Source organism: Coturnix japonica, chromosome 1, assembly GCF_054131305.1.
Source record: "Coturnix japonica strain WE chromosome 1, WE-NBRP24, whole genome shotgun sequence".
Lineage (NCBI taxonomy): Eukaryota > Metazoa > Chordata > Aves > Galliformes > Phasianidae > Coturnix > Coturnix japonica.
The window spans coordinates 80755140-80773673 of NC_140663.1; the positions used below are offsets into that span (position 1 = coordinate 80755140).

General features: G+C 38.2%; 1 protein-coding gene across 2 annotated transcripts in view; it reads left to right on the forward strand.

Moving 5' to 3' along the window:
* NECTIN3 (nectin cell adhesion molecule 3) overlaps positions 1–9442 on the forward strand; it is a 54729-nt gene extending 45287 nt beyond the window's left edge. For both annotated transcript variants that reach the window (XM_015878165.3, XM_085546655.1), the window contains exons 7-9: positions 392–473; positions 5617–5679; positions 6223–9442. In XM_015878165.3, coding sequence (XP_015733651.2) covers positions 392–473; positions 5617–5679; positions 6223–6399 — 322 coding nt within the window. In that variant the 3' untranslated portion in view covers positions 6400–9442. The remainder of the gene's footprint in view (positions 1–391; positions 474–5616; positions 5680–6222) is intronic.
* The last annotated feature ends 9092 nt before the right edge of the window (positions 9443–18534 follow it).

Consider the following 18534-nt stretch of genomic DNA (forward strand, 5'->3'; position numbering starts at 1 on the left):
TTAAGTTGTTGTGTTTTTTTTCACATATGCTGTATACAGTTAACACTTGAATTAAATGGGAAATGAGTGTCCCTCATCTTTGTATGCTTATTGAGGAAGAATAATGTGCATGAATCTCTTGACCTAGGAAGATAAATCAGATGTTATCCTACAGATGAGAAACTTCTAAAGTGATTAGAAATAATTGTTTGATGTCTGTTTCTAGTAGATTTTGTAGTTAAAGAATATTTACTTGAAGTCTTAGGCATTTAAGTTAATAGCCTTTTGTTTTCACTGAGAAAGCTCTTAACTGGTTATATGCAAGACTTTGTTTACAAGCCATTTCTGACCATTCAGCAGGACTTTACAAATGTGGTTTGTCATCCTGTCATACCTTGATCTTTTAATACAGGATTGATCTTCCGCCCACTCACAAACCATCTTCACATGAGGAGAGAGCGTTCTCTCTACCACAGAAAGAAACTATGATTCAGGTGAGTAAAGGATTATACGTAAATAAAGTGGTAACTTTGCTGCATTACTTTAGTTTGGATTTGCATTGCTGATAATATGCAGAGACTGGTTGTTCATAATTGAAAGGTTACCCTACAGATATGTGATATCTAAATGTTTACATTCTTGGTGTTAATGGAGTCTTCAAAGATTTGGGAGCTGGTGGATAGATCCTTTTTGCGTCTCTAATAGTGTTTGATAGGCTTTTCTACTCCTGAAGTAGAAGTTAAGTTTGAAATTCTGTGGTTAAGGAAATATACATAGTTTGATTTAGAAAAAACTATTGTACGAGGAGCAGATATGTATAGTGGACTTAACAAAAGACTTGACCATAATCTTTTCTTGCTGGTAACAGTTGCCTTTTTCATAAGCTACTATGGTTTGAGTGGTTGGAATATTTTGGTATTTTTGCTTTGTTGTCATTAACTCAGAGTGTGCTTTTTTGATTCTCAGTAAAGATTGTGAAATCACTCTGAGTGTCTGCAGTTACCTAGTTCCTCCTTTTTTCTTGAATATATAAATCAGCAACAAAAGATTCTACATTAACTGTGACAAGCACTTGAATTTTTAGTGGTGCTTTACAAATGATATTGGCCTGTGTTTTTTAAAATGTCTGAATATTCCAGAGCTGTAGTTTGACATGGAAGTCTCAGTTATTGATGTTCTCAATAGCACTGGAAATTCTGTTCAAGAGAGTCTACAAGTGATTGCTAGCTACTAAACCTTCCAAAGATGAATTGCCAATAAAATCTTTCCTCTATTGCAAGTAATGCATAAAAAGAATATTGTGCATTATAGATTAGATTATATGCTGAGTAACAGTTGCTAGTGTTGTTGCTAAATGAGGTGGGAATCTGGAGTCTACTGTTATTAGTACGATGATATTGATATGAAGGTCTGAAAAGTTTAATTGGCAAGAAATATAGTGAGTTTTCATCATCAGAAGTGATGGTACTATAGTTTATGCTAAACATGAAAATAATAGATAATTTAATTGCTTGCTTAGAAGGACATTATAGGTTTTACTTTTGTAAACCAGAGCTCAAGAGGGAAAAGAGAAAATGGAGTAACGTTTGAATGCTTTCTACTTCTAGTAATATTTTAAATCTATAGAGCTTAAAGAATAGGGTTCCATTGGACTTAAATATATGGGCAAATGTGTTCTATGTAACATGTGCAATGTATTAGGTGAAGCACAGAAAAAGGACAAGTAAGCATTTGTTACTAAAGTAGTAGAACTCTGTCTTCCAGGTATTCTCTCGGTGCTGTAACTAGCAACTGCGTGGGAATACTTTTCAACTTGTGTATGTGCATAGCCTGCTCTGAACACAGTGCCTCCTATTTATTGCCATGGAAACTGCAACAGAGAGAGCACAGTAACACTACTTGATAGAGCAAGTTCTTCGCTACAAAATACTGTTCTTTCAACATCGGCAGCACCATTATTAGCTATGCATTTTTGCTAGCAATGAACAAGAGCCTGTGTGCCTCTTCTGTCAAAATACTCACTAGCAGAGGTGACCCATTATTGCCACTGTGGAAATGTACCACCCTCCACCTCACAGTGCTCACATCCACTGTATGAACACCATCAACGTTCAGTAAGTGTCAATGAATGTCACTGAGTGCCGTTTTTTTTCCGCATGGAGGAATTCAGTGACACACTTTTCCTTCATATGCACTTCCATGTCGGATGCAGTTTGGTTAGACTGCCCCTCTGCTGCAATCTGTCATACTGCAAAAACATATAACAGAATATTGGCAGAAAGGTTCAGTGTCTACTGCCATGTGGTGAACACCCACCTCTAGTGCAATGGGCCAAATTAAGGAGGAGACATCACTTTCAGAGCAGCTCTCATAGACAGGCGCTAGGAACAGTGAACTGTTTGACCTGAAGTTGTGAAGAGGAAGCTGTATCCAGCTAAGTAGGTTTTTATGAACAGTACACAGTTATAGGCTTTGTATTTAGTTTTGAAATGAGCCCCTTTATAGAAATTAGCTTTATATGATGTGGTGGCTATTTGTTAGCCTTGATTATTTTAAATGATTCTGTTGCTCCCGATGCAATGTATTTGCTATTGCCCTGTGGAGATAATTACAGGCACCATATCTTTGTCAGCTTTTACTTTCTTTTTGTCATTTAATCCTATAATTTCTAAGATTGTACTCTGGTTGTCCACTAAGTTTCACTTTTCAAGTCCTCTCTCTCTTTCTCTCAGGCCACTGACTACATAACCTCAAGCTACAGTTCAGTTGCCTTTGGCCTCGTAGCCTATTCCAAGTTCCAGTAATGTTTTACAGCTGTTCGCCTACTTGGTCCCCTTGAAGTTGCTGGTGGCCAGGCAATGGTAAAGCTGTGAAATGGAGTAGTGATAGATTTGAACTAAAGCAAGTAGTCATAAGGTGCAGAGATATCTGTTTTCTGAATAAATTTGGCCAGTTCACTTAGCTTTCAATGACAAATTAGTTGTGTTCCTATGAAGAAATCTCCCTTTACTTGTTTTCTTCACACAACATAGTAAGGCTGCTGGCAGACATAATGATTGTCTTTTCCAAAACAACCCCAGAGGTTGATAGAGGGTTGACTCTTTAGAAAGAAAGTGACTGCAAGAGTAGAATGAATGTTCATCTTGAGCTTTGTAGAGTAGGGTTTAAATTTTGGAATTGGGGTGGAACAATTTCATTGAGAAGTGCTGCTATTGGATCATGAGTCAAATGGTAGAAGTTATAAGGCTTAGCTTGGGTGAGACATCAAGAAAATTTAGATGCCTCTTGTTTCTTGCTGTATCTGTGCTGTGTTGTTCAGATAAATTCATTCATATCTGCTGAATCTAACATTAGTCTCACTTCTGAGTTGTGAGCAAATTTCTCCTCTAAACACTGAGCACATCAGAAGTTATGCAAGGCACTTGAGCGTTGTTTAGCATGATTTGTGCTTGAAGCAAAATGAGTAATGACTGAAGAAAGTGGTTGACCATTCTGAGAGGAAATATAGAAGGGTGGGGTTTTTCTTTTATGAAGTGACGAAGAATTACACAGAGTGGAAAAATCTGTTCTATACCTGTTGGTTAAGACAAAAAATATGTATTTGCAGAAATGTATTTAAGTATTAGGAAAGCTTGCAAATAGAGAAATAGCCCACTGTAGGAAAATTGCTTGTAGTCCAAGCAGGTTTTGAATAGCATCTCCACTAAGCTGTTCAGGCAAGATATAGGTGATTGTATTTGAACCAAATGTCTGGAGGAGCTCTGGATGTTCAGTTCTATCATAATTTTCTAGCTCATTTTCAAGTGCATGCTATATCACTGCCTGTAGTGCTGGTTTTCTAACAATAGAAGATACCAATAACTTTCATTTGCTCTGTATATGCATGTTAACCATATACTGTTAACTATAGATAATGAGCTAGCTACATTTAGCTTTTTCTTTAGATGTGTAGATGACTTTAAGCTTAGCTTGTTATGGAGTATTTATGTACTTCATTATGGTTTTATTTGCCATTAATATGTAGTGCATACGTTATATAAACCACAATTATATCCTACTTACAGTATCAGCAGTAGTAATACTCACCATCTGTTTCAAAAGCAGTATAACAACATATAGGAACTTACTAAAATATTATTTTCTATCATTGCTACATCTTCAGTCTTTAAGATATTGCTATTTATCGCCTACTGAATATTCTAACAGGCAGGTGTAAAATCTTTGTTTCAGCATTTGTTTTGCTTGTGTGACTGTATCGATACTTTTGTTCTCTGGCTGCTAGCAGATACACTTAAATTACAATGAGGCTTGCTTACTCTATTGGTAACAGTAGTTTGCTATGTATGGTGCATCTGAAAGTATCAAAACAAAAGTGAGGCAAAGCCCCTAGTACATGCAGGAAGAGCTGTGTTATGAAGTATATGAGATACGATATGATACAGGGAGCAATAACTGTTTGTTATGTTGGAGAAGAATGTTGGATAGGATAGTAATTGTCCAAGTCTTTGATCAGTAGATTGGTGTAAGCTTTAAGACTGTTCTGTTACTGTAATATATATGTGGTGCTAATGAGTTTGGGAACTTCAGTATTAAGCTTTCTGTAAAAACTGTATTGATCTTGGTCGTGATGCTGTTCTTCAACCAATGAAGGGCACATCTGCAGAACTGATTTAAGCCACTTTTGAAAGTAGGAGGAGTGATCAAATCAGGCCCAGTCAGGTGGAAAAGTTGTGGGTATTCTTGTGTCCCAACATTACCAATGTTCCAAAGGACTGGTGGGTTTAATTGAGCAGAGGACACTTGAGTTAGGAAAGTTCTTACTGCTGCTTGTGGCTAGAGAGAAGGGATGCTATCCAGAGGGACCTGGGCAGGCTTGAGATGTGGGCCCATGCCAACTTCATGAAGTTAAGCAAGGGCAAGTACAAGACGACAGACTTTTTAAGGGACAAGTGTAGGCTTTGCAGAATAAGATCATAGAAAAAGATACAGGTAGTGTGGACTGCCAATAGGAAAACTAATCAACAAAATAGATGATGAGCAAGTAGATGAGTGAACTACAAATATATCTATTCTGCTTTAATCAACAAGGCAAAAAGCACTTTGATTTGTTTTGGATACTGCCACTAGAAATTTGTATTTATCTGAAGAGAAGGCTCTACTTAGTTTCATCAAACTGAGAAACAAATGTGTTGTCTCCTTCAGCTTTCATTAGTATACAGTTGAATTGCTTTTCTTTTAAGTACTTCTGCATATTGTCAAACTCATTTATCCAAAGCTGTGGAAACTTTTACCATATTTGAATTTCACTTTAACCTATCTTAAGATCAATGTGATGAATTAAAGCCTTTTAATCACTTCAACATACTTGTATTGAGAGTAAAAATAAAATACATGGAAAATAACATTTCTAAACTGACAATAGCACTTTGCTTCTCAATAGATACAAGTTGGTAAGTAGTATTTTAAAAGGTGATCAGTTAACACGCTTTGCAATGCAGAATGCATTTTGTGATGACTAATGTTTTTGTGTAAAATGGTTCTATTCTAGTATTGAGTTTTGACTTGTTTCCACTATAACTTGTTTTTTGTTGTTGTTTTTTGTTTGGTGGGTTGTTTTTGTTTTGTTTTGTTTTCCAGAAAGAGCATCTTGGTTTGCAAAGTCAGTATGGAGAGAAAGATACTGGGGACTTGCAGCACATGGTAAATATTCAGATAGCTTGAATTCTTAATCAAAACCTTGATTTCATCATGTCTCTTAAAATAAGGGTATGAAGATATTTCCTGGTAGGAAAAACAAAATATTTGGCCAATCCTAGTCAGTCATTATTGGGCATGTGGATCTGCTATCCCCACAGTGGAATTGGTCAGTATCAGTTTAATATCCTGTATGTCCTAGTTTTGCTGACTAATTCAAATGCATAAATGCTTCCAAGTTCTTGTTTGATGGGAGAAAACATAACAAAATACAGGATTGCTTGACAGATGCTTTCATAATTCTGCATTTTGGATTAGAGTTAGAATTTATAATGTCCTTTGAATCAGATATTTTGACATTAACTAAATAGTTATTAACATTTGCCATTTATCATTCTTAGTGGTTGGAGTTCTTAAGTTCATGTTTCTGGATTTTTTAGGATTATTTTGGAGATCATACTCTTTTCATTTTCATTAGAACTAACAACATTAGGTACTGTGGGTTCTATACATGAACTATAAGACTGATTAGTTCCTGTGTGTGCTTAGAAATCTGTGAATGAAAGGCAACTTATCTGCGAGGCTGAAGAGCTACAGGAACAGCAGTGTCTTCAGCATATGTACCCTGTTTATCAGCAGACATACTACAAAAATTGGAGCAGCAGACACCCTGAAGACTCCGGATGTGGAAGAGTCTACATTAATCCAAGGGAGCACTATGTATAATTATGTATATATACTGATACTAACTTTAGGATGTGAGGTCTTGCATACTTACTGACCATAGGACAAATAAATCTTTTTGGCTTCCATTTCTAAAACAATTGCTTTTTTTTTTTTTCCTGTGGGAAGAAATTGCATGGCAACTCTGTATAAGTAAACCTTATGAAATTTGTGACTGAATTTTGTTTCTAGCATTTCGTATCTATTTTTGTAGTTTGTAGTGCAATGCCAACTTGCCAAAAGAGGAGAGAGCCATCTGGCTTTATTATTTATCCTTTATAGGCTTAAGAAGTGTAGTTTACAGTTCATTTAGTTGACAGACAACAAAATGTGCTGCCCTTTTGATTCCACAGGGAATATTTTCCCTCTAAATGGGTATTTTGAAATTACTAACTTTTACATAAGTGAGGTAAATACTGTCAAGGGAATTGGATCCCTGGTGACATGAGTAGTCTCAGGCTGTGAATCAATTCCTTTGCATCTTAGAAAACTTGAGATAATTACCATTTTGACTAGCCTTAGCAACTGGTTTCTCCACTGCCTCTACCTCTCCAAGTCAAATGAGCAACTAAACTACCTCTCAAGTTCTAAATTACTGCTTTATTACATATTAGGTGTCTTCTCACCTTGTAAAAATAGATGCAATTTCCTTACATCAGAAGCTTTTCCCTTTTTTATTTGGATCTTGGCTGTGAATTGATATACTTTGTTATAGTTTCAGGTAGGTCTATATGAAATTTATTTGCCAGACGAGGATTAGTAGACAGATAAAACTATCTGAAAGTGTCTTGCGTTTAAGTGCATCTTAACTACAAATTACTGTTTAGCCTTATTTTTCAGTGCAGAGTTTCTTCTTGCTTGGCAATAAATACATTTTATGCTCTTTGTGGTAAAACTACTGCCATGAGGCATTCTCACATCTTAGCAAGATAGGGAGAGCTTTAGTAGTCTAAGTTTTCAGCACCAGTATATAATCTTAGCCAGTACTACGAAATAACTGCTGAATGTCCTGATGCTTCCAGTTCTAACATTATTCCAGGTAAATTTTTATCAGTGTGGGTAATGGTTGAAAAAACTTGCTCAGGATCTTCTTAAAGAAAACAAACAAACAAAAAACTTTCAAAGTAAAATAAATATTCTGCAATTAAGTGTATATTTGTATTAATGCCAAAATGAGCTCATGGGACTTCTTTAATTCTTGCTGTCTTAAAATACTTCACAATGCTGACTGGGATTTATTGGAGAAACTTGCACATAAGTACAGAAAAATGATTTTCAGTCAGATTACTTTAAGATAGAACAGAAGGTATGTCTCGTCCTGAACTAACTGTTGTAAAAGATTAAACATTGCTTCTGTAATATTGGTGTTGTTTTCTCAAAGGTGTTTGAAATTTTTAAGACAGAAGAATCACCATTGTAGAAGCAATAGAAATGAAAGCTGATAGGTATAGCTAAGTGTGCTGCAGGCAGAATGTTTTATGAAACTTGTGTTCATCTCCATTATAGGGAAGTTAATGACATCCCTAATTACAATAGGGTTAGGTAAATACATTTAGTCTGTTACAGGTAGCAGCTAGAAGCTGATGGCTTAGGTGTTCATGTTCTGGAACTGGATGTTCATTCTTTTCTTATTAAGCAGCTTGGTTTTGCGTAAGTTGCTCCGAAACTAATTTTTCTTATTTATTTCCATGGAAACTTAAGACAGATAAAAAGAGCAGAACCAACACTATTTGATAAAGCAAATTCTCAGCTACAAAACACTTGTCAGCAGTCATCACCATTAGCTAATTAGCATGGATGAGCTAATGGATGAGCTAATGGAGGCACTCTTCATTTCATGGTGTGACAGCTGTGCATGTCTGTCTAGAATGTGGCTTGTCTTTCATGTTGTTGTTGCCACTGCAGAAATGTACCACCCACCACCTCACTGTGCTCACATCCACTGGTCTCCACTAAATGTTCAGAAAGCATCAGAGAATGTCAGTGGGTGACATTATTTCTGCATGGAGGAATTCAGTGACAGACCTCTACTTTATACAAACTTCCATCTCAGATGTCATTTTGTCAGACTGCCCCTCTGCTGCTATACCACCAACACTGCCTCTAATGTCATGGGTCAACATAATAAAATAGAAGGCATTATTTTGGTGCAGCCTTCACATATGGTGTCGTTTAAGTCGATAGCTAAAGGAGAGGCAGAGCAAGATGTTGGTAAAGATCCTGTTTGGTAGCTTTTCTGAACCACTGAAAACTTGCTCTTATGGTCTTATGAGCGTGTTCATTTAAGTTCTGAACAATAATTCTCAACTTGAAACCTGTGTCTGAGACCTGATAATTAGACAAAGATCACTGAGTAAAACTTTATATGAAAATATTTTGAATATGCATTACAGATGGTTCAAAACTTGAAGTAATGCTTACACTAAATTTGTTAGCTCAATATGATGCTTAGCAGCTGATAACTTCCTATTATGTTGACAGACCAGGATTCAGAACTTAAACTTTATTTCTTCTTTGTATTTGTTACAAAGACTTTGAAACAGCGGGGCGAGGGGGAGGATGATGTTATCAATAAAATTTTTAATTGTATTTGAATAGAGTACGAAGGATGTGAGAGTATCCTTGAGGAAGATGTAGTCTGCCTGTGTTGCTCAAGTTACGTGGGGGGTCTGGGTGCGGGGGGGGAACCTATAGACAGTCTTGCAAGCTGCCTGTTAGCATGTACTTTTCCCTGAATTAGTCAGGAAAATACATTACTGTGGTTATTATCTGTGAGGACTTCTTTTTGTAATCTATTCAGGGATGTTTAGAATGAGTTTTCTGAGATGTTGCCTACAGTCTAGTGTGCGACTAGATGTTGTGAGATGGAGATTTTGCATAGAGTTCTCTAAATGTAAGAGTATATAATAGGTAGGATTTTGCACAGAAGTTGCACACTTAGAAGTAAGTTTTTGCCTTTTTAAGGTCTAGAAAATGTCTTATTTTTGTACATATCAAATGTTTGTATTTTGGATTATGGCTTAAATAAAAAATATACAAAATAAAAGTTTCTGTTGTTTGGATCTAAGATTAAGAGGTTAAAAACAGCCAGTTTCTTGGTGTGATGTTTTTTTTATCTCTGGTTGTGTAGTTGAATCTTATGATTTTTTTTCTGATGGTACCATTTGTGAATATCAGTGATGATGGATGCTAAAAAATGCTCAGTCAACATTTGTTTTATATAACAGGAGCACTCGTGTAAACTCTACTTTGATCCTAAGTCTACTTAGAGAGCTTTGCATTCTCTATACATCTGTGCATTTAACAACTGTATTTGTTGCATGTGTCTAAGTGTGATAATGTGCAAGCATGTAAATCACTTAATGATTCCTGTTTGAGTGCATGATAACAACTAACTTTGGAATAACAGTTGATTTGGACTTAATTGAATACCTGATATTTTCTGAAGATACCATAATATTTTGCATCACTGTGAAAGAAAGTAAGAGGAAAAAACACACAGCTGATCAAGTAGGAAGCTGATAGGAGCTTCCACACAAGTATCGAAAGCCCAGTCTGAGGGTATCATCTGAGATGCTGCTACTCCTTTCTGAAGGAATGGAGTGAAGCTGGAGAGTAGTAATTGTTGAGTAATTGTGCATCTGGTAGTGCTGCTCTCAGGTTTGTTTTATTAAAGAGCTTGTTTTTTGCTCTGATTCACATAAGTAAATAATTAAAATATGAACAGACTCTCTTCATTAGAGGTATTATCAAAACCTTTCAAATAATTGTTTTAATTACTGAGCGTTCCTATAAGTTAACAGTACATTCCTTCTATTCTTTCTTCCTATATGCTGGCCTCTAATATCAGAATAAGTACACATTTGATTAAGTGCAGGTCATTGAAAACTTATGGGTATTTTTACAGACACAGAAAAAGACCAGTCTTTCTGAAAGGCTGGAATTGCAAAAAGTTAGTATATGAAGAGAACTGTTCAAGGGATAAGAGATGGAATTGAGCTTACTACATTGTTTATTACAATTTAGTACATTGTTGAACTCTGTATGCCTGGTACCCTAACAGTGATTATATTTATCTTATATCTAGTCCCCAATCTTAAATCTCTGATACAGACAAAAAGTTACCCGGAACACCTTTTTGGTTTTGCCTGATTTGTTATGCTGTTATTAAAACGCTTTTTTTGTTCATCATATGTGTAGCAAACACATACAGCTAATTACTCTACCAGTATATTATTTCATCTTTGTATGCATGCGATCAGTTGAATCATGGCCTGACCCTTTGATTGATCACCTGAGGTGGGCACTGAGTCAGCTGCAGGAGCACAGGTGAAGGTAATTTATCTGTGTGACCAGAAGGGGTGGAGCCTGGCTACACCTCTCCTAAACCCCATCTACAGGCTGACTGCCACTGGGAAGGATCTCTTGTTGGAGATTGCCCCCTTTGCAGTTTTTTTCAGCAAGCCCAGGACACAGGTGAGCATTTTCATTTATTTTGATGATCTCTTTACACTGTGATAATCTTTCTAGTTATACAACCTGTAAAATACCAGCCTAACCACACCACTCTGCTAATTGTGTATTTGTTGATTGTAAAATCCTCAGTTGAATCAATAAATATCATGACAGTGCTTTTCTAGTAGGACTGAACAGCTAAAGACAGCTGAAGGTTACTGACAGATATATGGTCACTATTAATACCCTCATTAGGTCTGCGATTCTGATATAACTGTTGAGTGGTGTTCAGTTTGTACAGTTAGTTACAGGATACACTGAGTAATAAAAAAAACAACCAAAACATTATGACCATTGCGATGTCTTGACAGCTGCATCCTTTCAAGTGATTTGTCATGTCCTTAAGAATAACGTCTCCCTGCTTTTTGGTTATTTGCTATTTGAGAGAACACTGCGTGTATTGTGACGTTTACTGGGACAGAAGAAATGGAAACGCTCTGTTTCCTGAGCTGTGACCCTTTGAAAAAAGATAAATGAGATTGTAATGTGCCTGGAAGCAACCTGACATTGTTCCAAAGGAACCTAGGTTTCCTTTTAGCCTTTGTGAAGTCTGAAGACACATATTTGTTTAACTGTTAAGTGAAGCATTGTTGCATCTCAGTCAAGCTCCTGTTCAAATCCTGCATATCAGATAACAAGAAAAAAAATATCCTGGAAGGGAACAAATTTGTTTTATTTCTGTCCCATTTCAATTTTATTCTTTGTCAGTATTGTTACATGTTTTGTTTTGCTTTTCCTTTAATATTTGTCTGAAATGTAATTCAGATGTGATTATTTTGCAATCAGCTGGATGCTATTCTGAATTGTTTCACTGGGTTTTTGGTAACAAATTATAGTAATAGTCTAGACAGAGAATAGATGACTCCTTAATCATAAATCTGCTGATAGTTCCACTTTTCTTCATTTGCTGTTGTGTGACACACACGTTAGAATCATAGAATCACCAAGGTTGGAAAAGACCTAAAAGATCATCCAGTCCAACCATTTACCTATTACCAATAGCTCCCACTAAACCATGTCCCTCAACACAACATCCAGTCATTCCTTGAAAACCCCCAGGGGTCAGTGTCTCCACCAGCTCCCTGGGCAGGCCATTCCCACTGCCTTGGGATGTGAGGATGAACTTGGGGAAAGTGTCTTTTCAAAGAAGTCTTTGCATCAGAATGGGTGTACCTCCAGCAGCTGAAAATACTGCATTGGTCTTTGCAATTAGTCTACAGATGTAGTTTCCTGGACCTCTGTACCTATATGCAATGGAAAGTGCAAAGATTCTTTTCTTACTGTAAAATGTTGCTGGAAGATAATGATTGTGTGAGAAGTTCTAGCTTTAAAAAGAAATGAAATGAACAGGTGAGGAGAATTTGATTTAATTCTTAATACTGTAATAGCATGGGTTGTCATAAAGGCATTTTTAGAATTAGAAAGAATTCAAATGTAGGAAGAAACTCTCCTAATGACCAAGTTCACAGGCTTTTAAATTATGTGAGTAACTTAAAATGGGAGGAATAACTGGTGATAATCTAGTCTAACTATTCTTTCAAGTCAGGGCAGACATCAGAATTACATCAGGTTGCTCAGAGCCTTTGTTCAGTACATCTTGGAGCAACTGCAAGGATGGCAATTTTACAGGCTCTGTACAACCTGTTCTGTTGTTTGACTGCTGTCATAGCAGAAAATTCCTTCTTAAATGTACTGAGAATTTCACTTGTAGCTTCTGTTGCTTCTCATACAATGCAAAACTGCCTGTGTAGAGATTTAATCTTCATTGCTATAACCCAACCCCAAGGTAGCTTTCCACCTGAACAGCCCCAAACCCTCAGCTGTTCCCTGTATATCCTGTGTTCCAGGCCCTGACATCTGCGGCTCTCCCTGGGAATCACTCCTGTTGGGCCGCCTCCCCTTTGTACTGGCACTGCTAAGTCACACAGTGAGACTTAACAGATTTCAAAGAGGGAAGTAATAATTTCCTTTGACCTGCTGGCTACAGTCTTCCTAATGCTGCCCAATGGGCAATTAGTTTTCATTGCTGCAAGGGCACGCTGCTGGTTCATGCTCAGGTTGTTACTCATCAGCATTCCCACATACTTTTTCCATAGAGGCCAACTTCATCTTAGTTCCTGTATTTTGTGAAGATACTGCTCAAGTTAAGTTTCCATAGCTAATGAACTGAATCCTACTGCGTACTCAGTTTAATACATCTGCACTCTGCACATAGTTAAGATAGGTAGTCATCACTAAACTTTGACCTTGATTTTAAAAAGTCTCTCATATTAAGTGGAGAACTTGATCATATTTCTCCATGAATTCCACGTAAGGATGGAATCGCTTCAGTGAGTCATCATATATTCAGTAATGAAGGCCAACTTTCAGTAATGATACTGACTTAAGAAACCAGTCATTTGCTTTTGTCTGTGACTTGTATTGAGTAATGAATTGGTAACTAACGCTTCTAGGAGGACTGACATATTCAGTCATGTTCCTAAGTAGATATGTACAATTCAATTCTGGTATCTGCATGACTTGTGTTTGAAGCTAGAAGGGAAAGGTGTTAGTAAGGTACAGCAGTCTGTCATAATGAATTGTCTGGTGTCCTGCAATTGTCTTTCTCTGTTGGAAAAATTTGATGTCATCTGTATTGGATTAAAGCATAGATGGATTTTTGCCCTCTGAATCAATGGAGCACTCAGGTTTACAGCTTGTGGAAAAGGAAGTTGTATTGAGGGCTGAGGGATATGACTGAAAAGATACTGCTTACTATTTGTCATGACATAGACCAGTTTTTCATGTATGGCAAGTCTAATTAAAAAGAAAGCAAGACCATTTGAAACAGTGTTCTACACGCACTCCACCTCACTTCTCACCTTCCTCTCAAGAGAAAGCAACCCCAGATGGTAGCATGATGGGATTTGCTAACAAGTACTGAGTTGCTGGCTTCAGAAAGAATTAAAGGAGGGGGGAAAGCATGGTCTGCTTCAGAACAGTGTGATTTTGAACTGTTTTTCTGTTAGCTGTTGATCTGTTCTGCAGTTTCTGAGAATACAAGACTTTGTTCTGAGATCACGACACACAAGGAAGGACAAAGTTCCTAGGTGCTATTTTCTTCTAGGAGTTAACAGCTCGGTACAATCTGATATAGCAGCTTCCACCACATTTGTAATGCTAATTGTGGAAAACAGCAGTTGCCAGACTTTACTAGGGCTGCCTAAAATGGGCAGTGCAAACAAGCTTGTAAGTGCAGTGTGGATGGAGAAAGAGGACAATTAGTTATATGTCAGCAATTAAATCTCCTAATGTCCAACAGACTTAGTTCTACTAGAAACTCAACTTATGTAACATTTATGAACCTGATGAAAAATGCTGTCTGACTTGACAGCAGCAAATGAAAGCTGCTGAATGACCTAAGCTGTAAGTGAAACTGTAGGACAGATAAATTTTTGCATTAGATTTGTTGAATGCTGCACTATGTCTGCCTTAAGTCTTATCGAGTGCTGATTGCATTATGTCTGTGTCAAGGAAGTGCTTACTTGCAACTTTGGAATGTTGTTGTCTGCTCCTGTGTTATTTTAACTGTAGAAAACATATGGTGACTACTTACCTACACCTGTGCTGGGGAGTTCAAATGCTTTCATATTCTATTTTAGGTAATGGACTGCTGAAAAGCCTAGGGGGCTGTTTCCATGTTTTAACAGTACTTGAATTCAGAAACTTAGGTGGGTACATGTGAAATGTCATGCTGAAATCTACTGGGATGTATGGAGTACTAGAGAATTTCAGTATTAGGCTGGGAGTATATCTCAGGCTATGAAAATGTTACCCTGCTGTCACATCTCATTGGTCTTACATACACCTTAACAGGCTGACATTGCTTCATCTGTGAAGCTGTGATTTAGTGCTCAGTGCTCTAAGTGAAAGACTCAACACTTGAAAGTTCTGCTGGCTAGGGATCTCTGATTTCCAGTATACAGGTGTATTTGGTAAATCCATATTATTTAATTTTATGATGAATTTGTTATCAGTCTGAAGCTTTCCTGGAGTCACTGTTATCCTTTCAGTGCATCTGCAACGTCTGTTTTCTTCCTTGCCCTTCACTGTGCTAGATTAAAGTTGAGCTCTTTGATAATGCCTAACTTATGTATGTAACCACCTTAAGAGATGCATAGCTCCTGACCCTTTTCAAATCTCTTACTGAATATCCCCATCAAGTCTCATACCCAACATCTATACTTAAGCAAGTAGTGTTGCTTATTAAAAATGTCAAGTGTTGCTTCTTCAGCCCATTCAGATGTGTGGGAAACAATGGTTCCTTAGCTGCACGTGGTTCTGCAATGCATGGTGGCATTGTACATGTTTCTGGTGGCTGGCAGAATAATTAACCTGGCTTTAAATACTTGAAATGCTGTATTTCTTGGAGGAGGTTGCATAGCATCAACACTGTGACTTCAGGATGAAATTAATTCCATCAGAGTGACCAGGAAGTCCTGCAGAGAAGTAATCTATTGCACTTGAAATCCTACCAATTAGTAGTACCTTAAAATCTGCTAGTTGAACAGAACACCTCAAAAGAGAGGGGATATAATTGCCTGTTGTTTTTTTTTCCTACCTGACAGCTTTGTGGTGTGTATTAGTGGCTTGTGCTGGTCTTAAAAGCCTGGTTGTTTTTGCCTGAAATAAATACATTGTGCTTTACCAACAACAGGGATGTGAAACTAGTAATTCCAATAGGCTTTGGATGAGAGCAAAATAGAATGCAACAACCCTGTTGTACTATAACTCACTAGGTCACTTTGTGCTCTGTTAAATATGGAGCTAAATTGAGTTTTCCTTTTTACCCATATTATATATTATATGCAGTATATTATAGGTAGAGTGAATAGCAGTGATTATCCAGCACTGTGAAAACTTGTGGGTTCTGGGGACAGGGAAGCTGTGTATAGATGCTGTCAGAACACTGCTGTGATCTGAGTTTGCACTGAGTCTGTTGGACTTTGAGTCCTCCTACTGCCACAAGGCCATCGGGTTCTACTCATGTTTTCTGAATGATAAAATGGTTTGGGTTGGAAGGAACCTTTAAGACCTTCTGGTTCCAACCCTCTGCTATAGTCAGGGATACCTCCCACTAGACCAGGTTGCTCAAAGCCCCATGCAGTCTGGTCTTGAATGCCTCAGGGGGGTGGGGGGACATAGGGGCAACCCTATTCCAGTGTCTCACCACCCCCACAGTAAAGAATTTCCTCTTAATATCTAGTCTAAATCTATTCTCTTTCAGTTTAAAACCATTTCTATTCACTCTGTTGCTCCATGCCCTTATTAAAAGTCCCTCCCCAGCTTTCCTGTAGGCCCCCTTCAGGTTCTGGAAGGCTGCTATAATGTCCTCCTAGCGCTTTCTCTTCTCCAGGCTGGAGAGCCCCTACTCTCTGTTTGCAGGGGATTTGATCAAGATCTCTGAACATCCTCATGGTCCTCTTCTGGACATACTCCAACAACTCCTTGTCTTTCTTGTGTTTTGGACTCCAGAACTGGGTGCAGTACTCCAGATGGAGTTTCCTGAGAGCAGAGTAGTGGGGCAGAATCACCTCCCCTGATCTGCTGGTCACACTTCTCTTGATGCAACACAGGATGTGGTTGGTCTTCTGGGCTGCAAATGCACATTGCTGGTTCAGGTCAAATCTTTCATCAACTGACACTCCCAAGTCCTTCTCCTCAGGGTTGTTCTCAAGCCACTTATCTACCCAACCTCTGTGTGTGCTTGGGATTTCCCTTGCCCCAAGTGTAGAACCTTGCGCTTGGTTTTGTTGAACTTCATGAGGTTGGCATGGGGCCCACTTTGAACCTGTCCAGGTTCCTCTGGTCATCTGTGCTCTCTCTGCTTCTACTATGAGAGACCTGTAGGATTGATAATGGAAAGTGATCAGAGATCCTAAGGCATTTCTCTGGTAAAGATGTGTTTTGGACAAATAATAAGGTACTCACTAAATATGAGAGAATTCACTGTCCTTATTATCTTGGTGGGAAGAAAGCAAGGTTTCTGTCACTGCTCCTGAAACGGACTGAGCAAGTGCCGTGTACAATAGAGGTGAAATAAGAGTTTGGAGGTGGTGATTTAAGATTGTTTTTGGTGTTAAGTATTCTTACTTGATTTGCTGACTGTCCTGTTTTTGTCATCTTACAAAATAGCAACGTGTGCAATGTGTCCTTTATTCTTTGAAGAATGAGGAAGTACTGGCAACTTAAAACTTAAAGCATTAAGAACTTTTTGCTGCTCAGGTTTGGTTGTGGCAGTTCTGCCTGATTTTGCTGTGTCACTTTATGTTTTGTGGCTGTTTCAGCATCTGCTGCTAAGTATGAGTTTTGCAGCTCAGAGGTGTCCGCATTTCATTGCTGGGTAAGTTATTAGATATCTTGAATGCATTTCACAAAATGTACAGAATGTCTTGGGGTCTTCCAATATTAGAAAGCAATCTAAGGCATAGATGCTGCTAGTTCTTATTATTACGGAGTAGGAGGTGACAGAGGCATGATTAAACCAGGCAACGGGGAAGCTTAAAAAACAAACAAATCCTGTTGTGACACGGTGAGGAATAAATGGAGCAATCGTAGTAGCCCAGATCTGATTAAATGAGGATGAACCCTGTGTTGTTATAAAGCCCATGCTGTTCATTTCAGCTGTTTTTCTAGTATGTTTGAAATGAGCCAACAGACAACTAATCAGCTACAAGCCCCCTGCACAAGGGCCAGCTAAGCGCTGGTCAATGCAAATTCCAGTCATTGCTGAAGCACGGCAGAAGTTAGGCAAACAGCTCATGTCTCCTCAAATTTGCAGCTTGAGCGCTCTCATTGCTGCTGTTGCCAGATAATTTGAAATCTGATGGTTTTGTGGGTTTCTTCTTTTGGTGGAACTAAGCTACGTAAATCAATGTTGCCATGGAGAAGTGCCATGTAATCGTGAAGGGCAGACGACGAACTAATTAATTGTAGAAATCCAACTGCAACACTGATAATACCCCTGGGATATAAAACAGTTACCATTAAATTCAAATGAGCGTTTTTAGGGAGCCAGTATTTCCTTGAATAAAATGTAGTACTGTCCAACCAGCTGTGACAAGTGGAAGTTGAGGTAACAATGGATGTAACCAAGAATGTGCATGCCCACCACAGAATCACAGAATGACCCGGGTTGGAAGGGACCTCAAGGATCATGTAGTTCCAACCCCCCTGCCTGGCAGGGCCACCAAACATATGCCTTTACTAGATCAGGTTGCCCAGGGCCCCGTCCAACCTGGTCTTGAACACGTCCAAGGACGGGGCATGGCCCACCAGCCATGTTGGATTTCTGCTGCCTCTTGTACTGATGTTAGGAAGGGAAAGTGGTGGGGGACAGGTTTGGCTATGCTCAGAAATGCGCACGTGCTTGGTTCACAAGCCATTTAGCTGACGATATGTAAGAAATGTTACTTGTTTGATACTTTATTAGTCTGAATGTGATACATTAATGAAACTAATTGGCTCATTGTTCTGTGACTTTCTATGCATCTTATCTTTCCTGCTTACCCTGTTCACTTTGGCTATGAGAGTCATTAGTCCTGTCTTCCAGCTCTAAGCCATTTGAGGAAGTGCAGTAGTAAG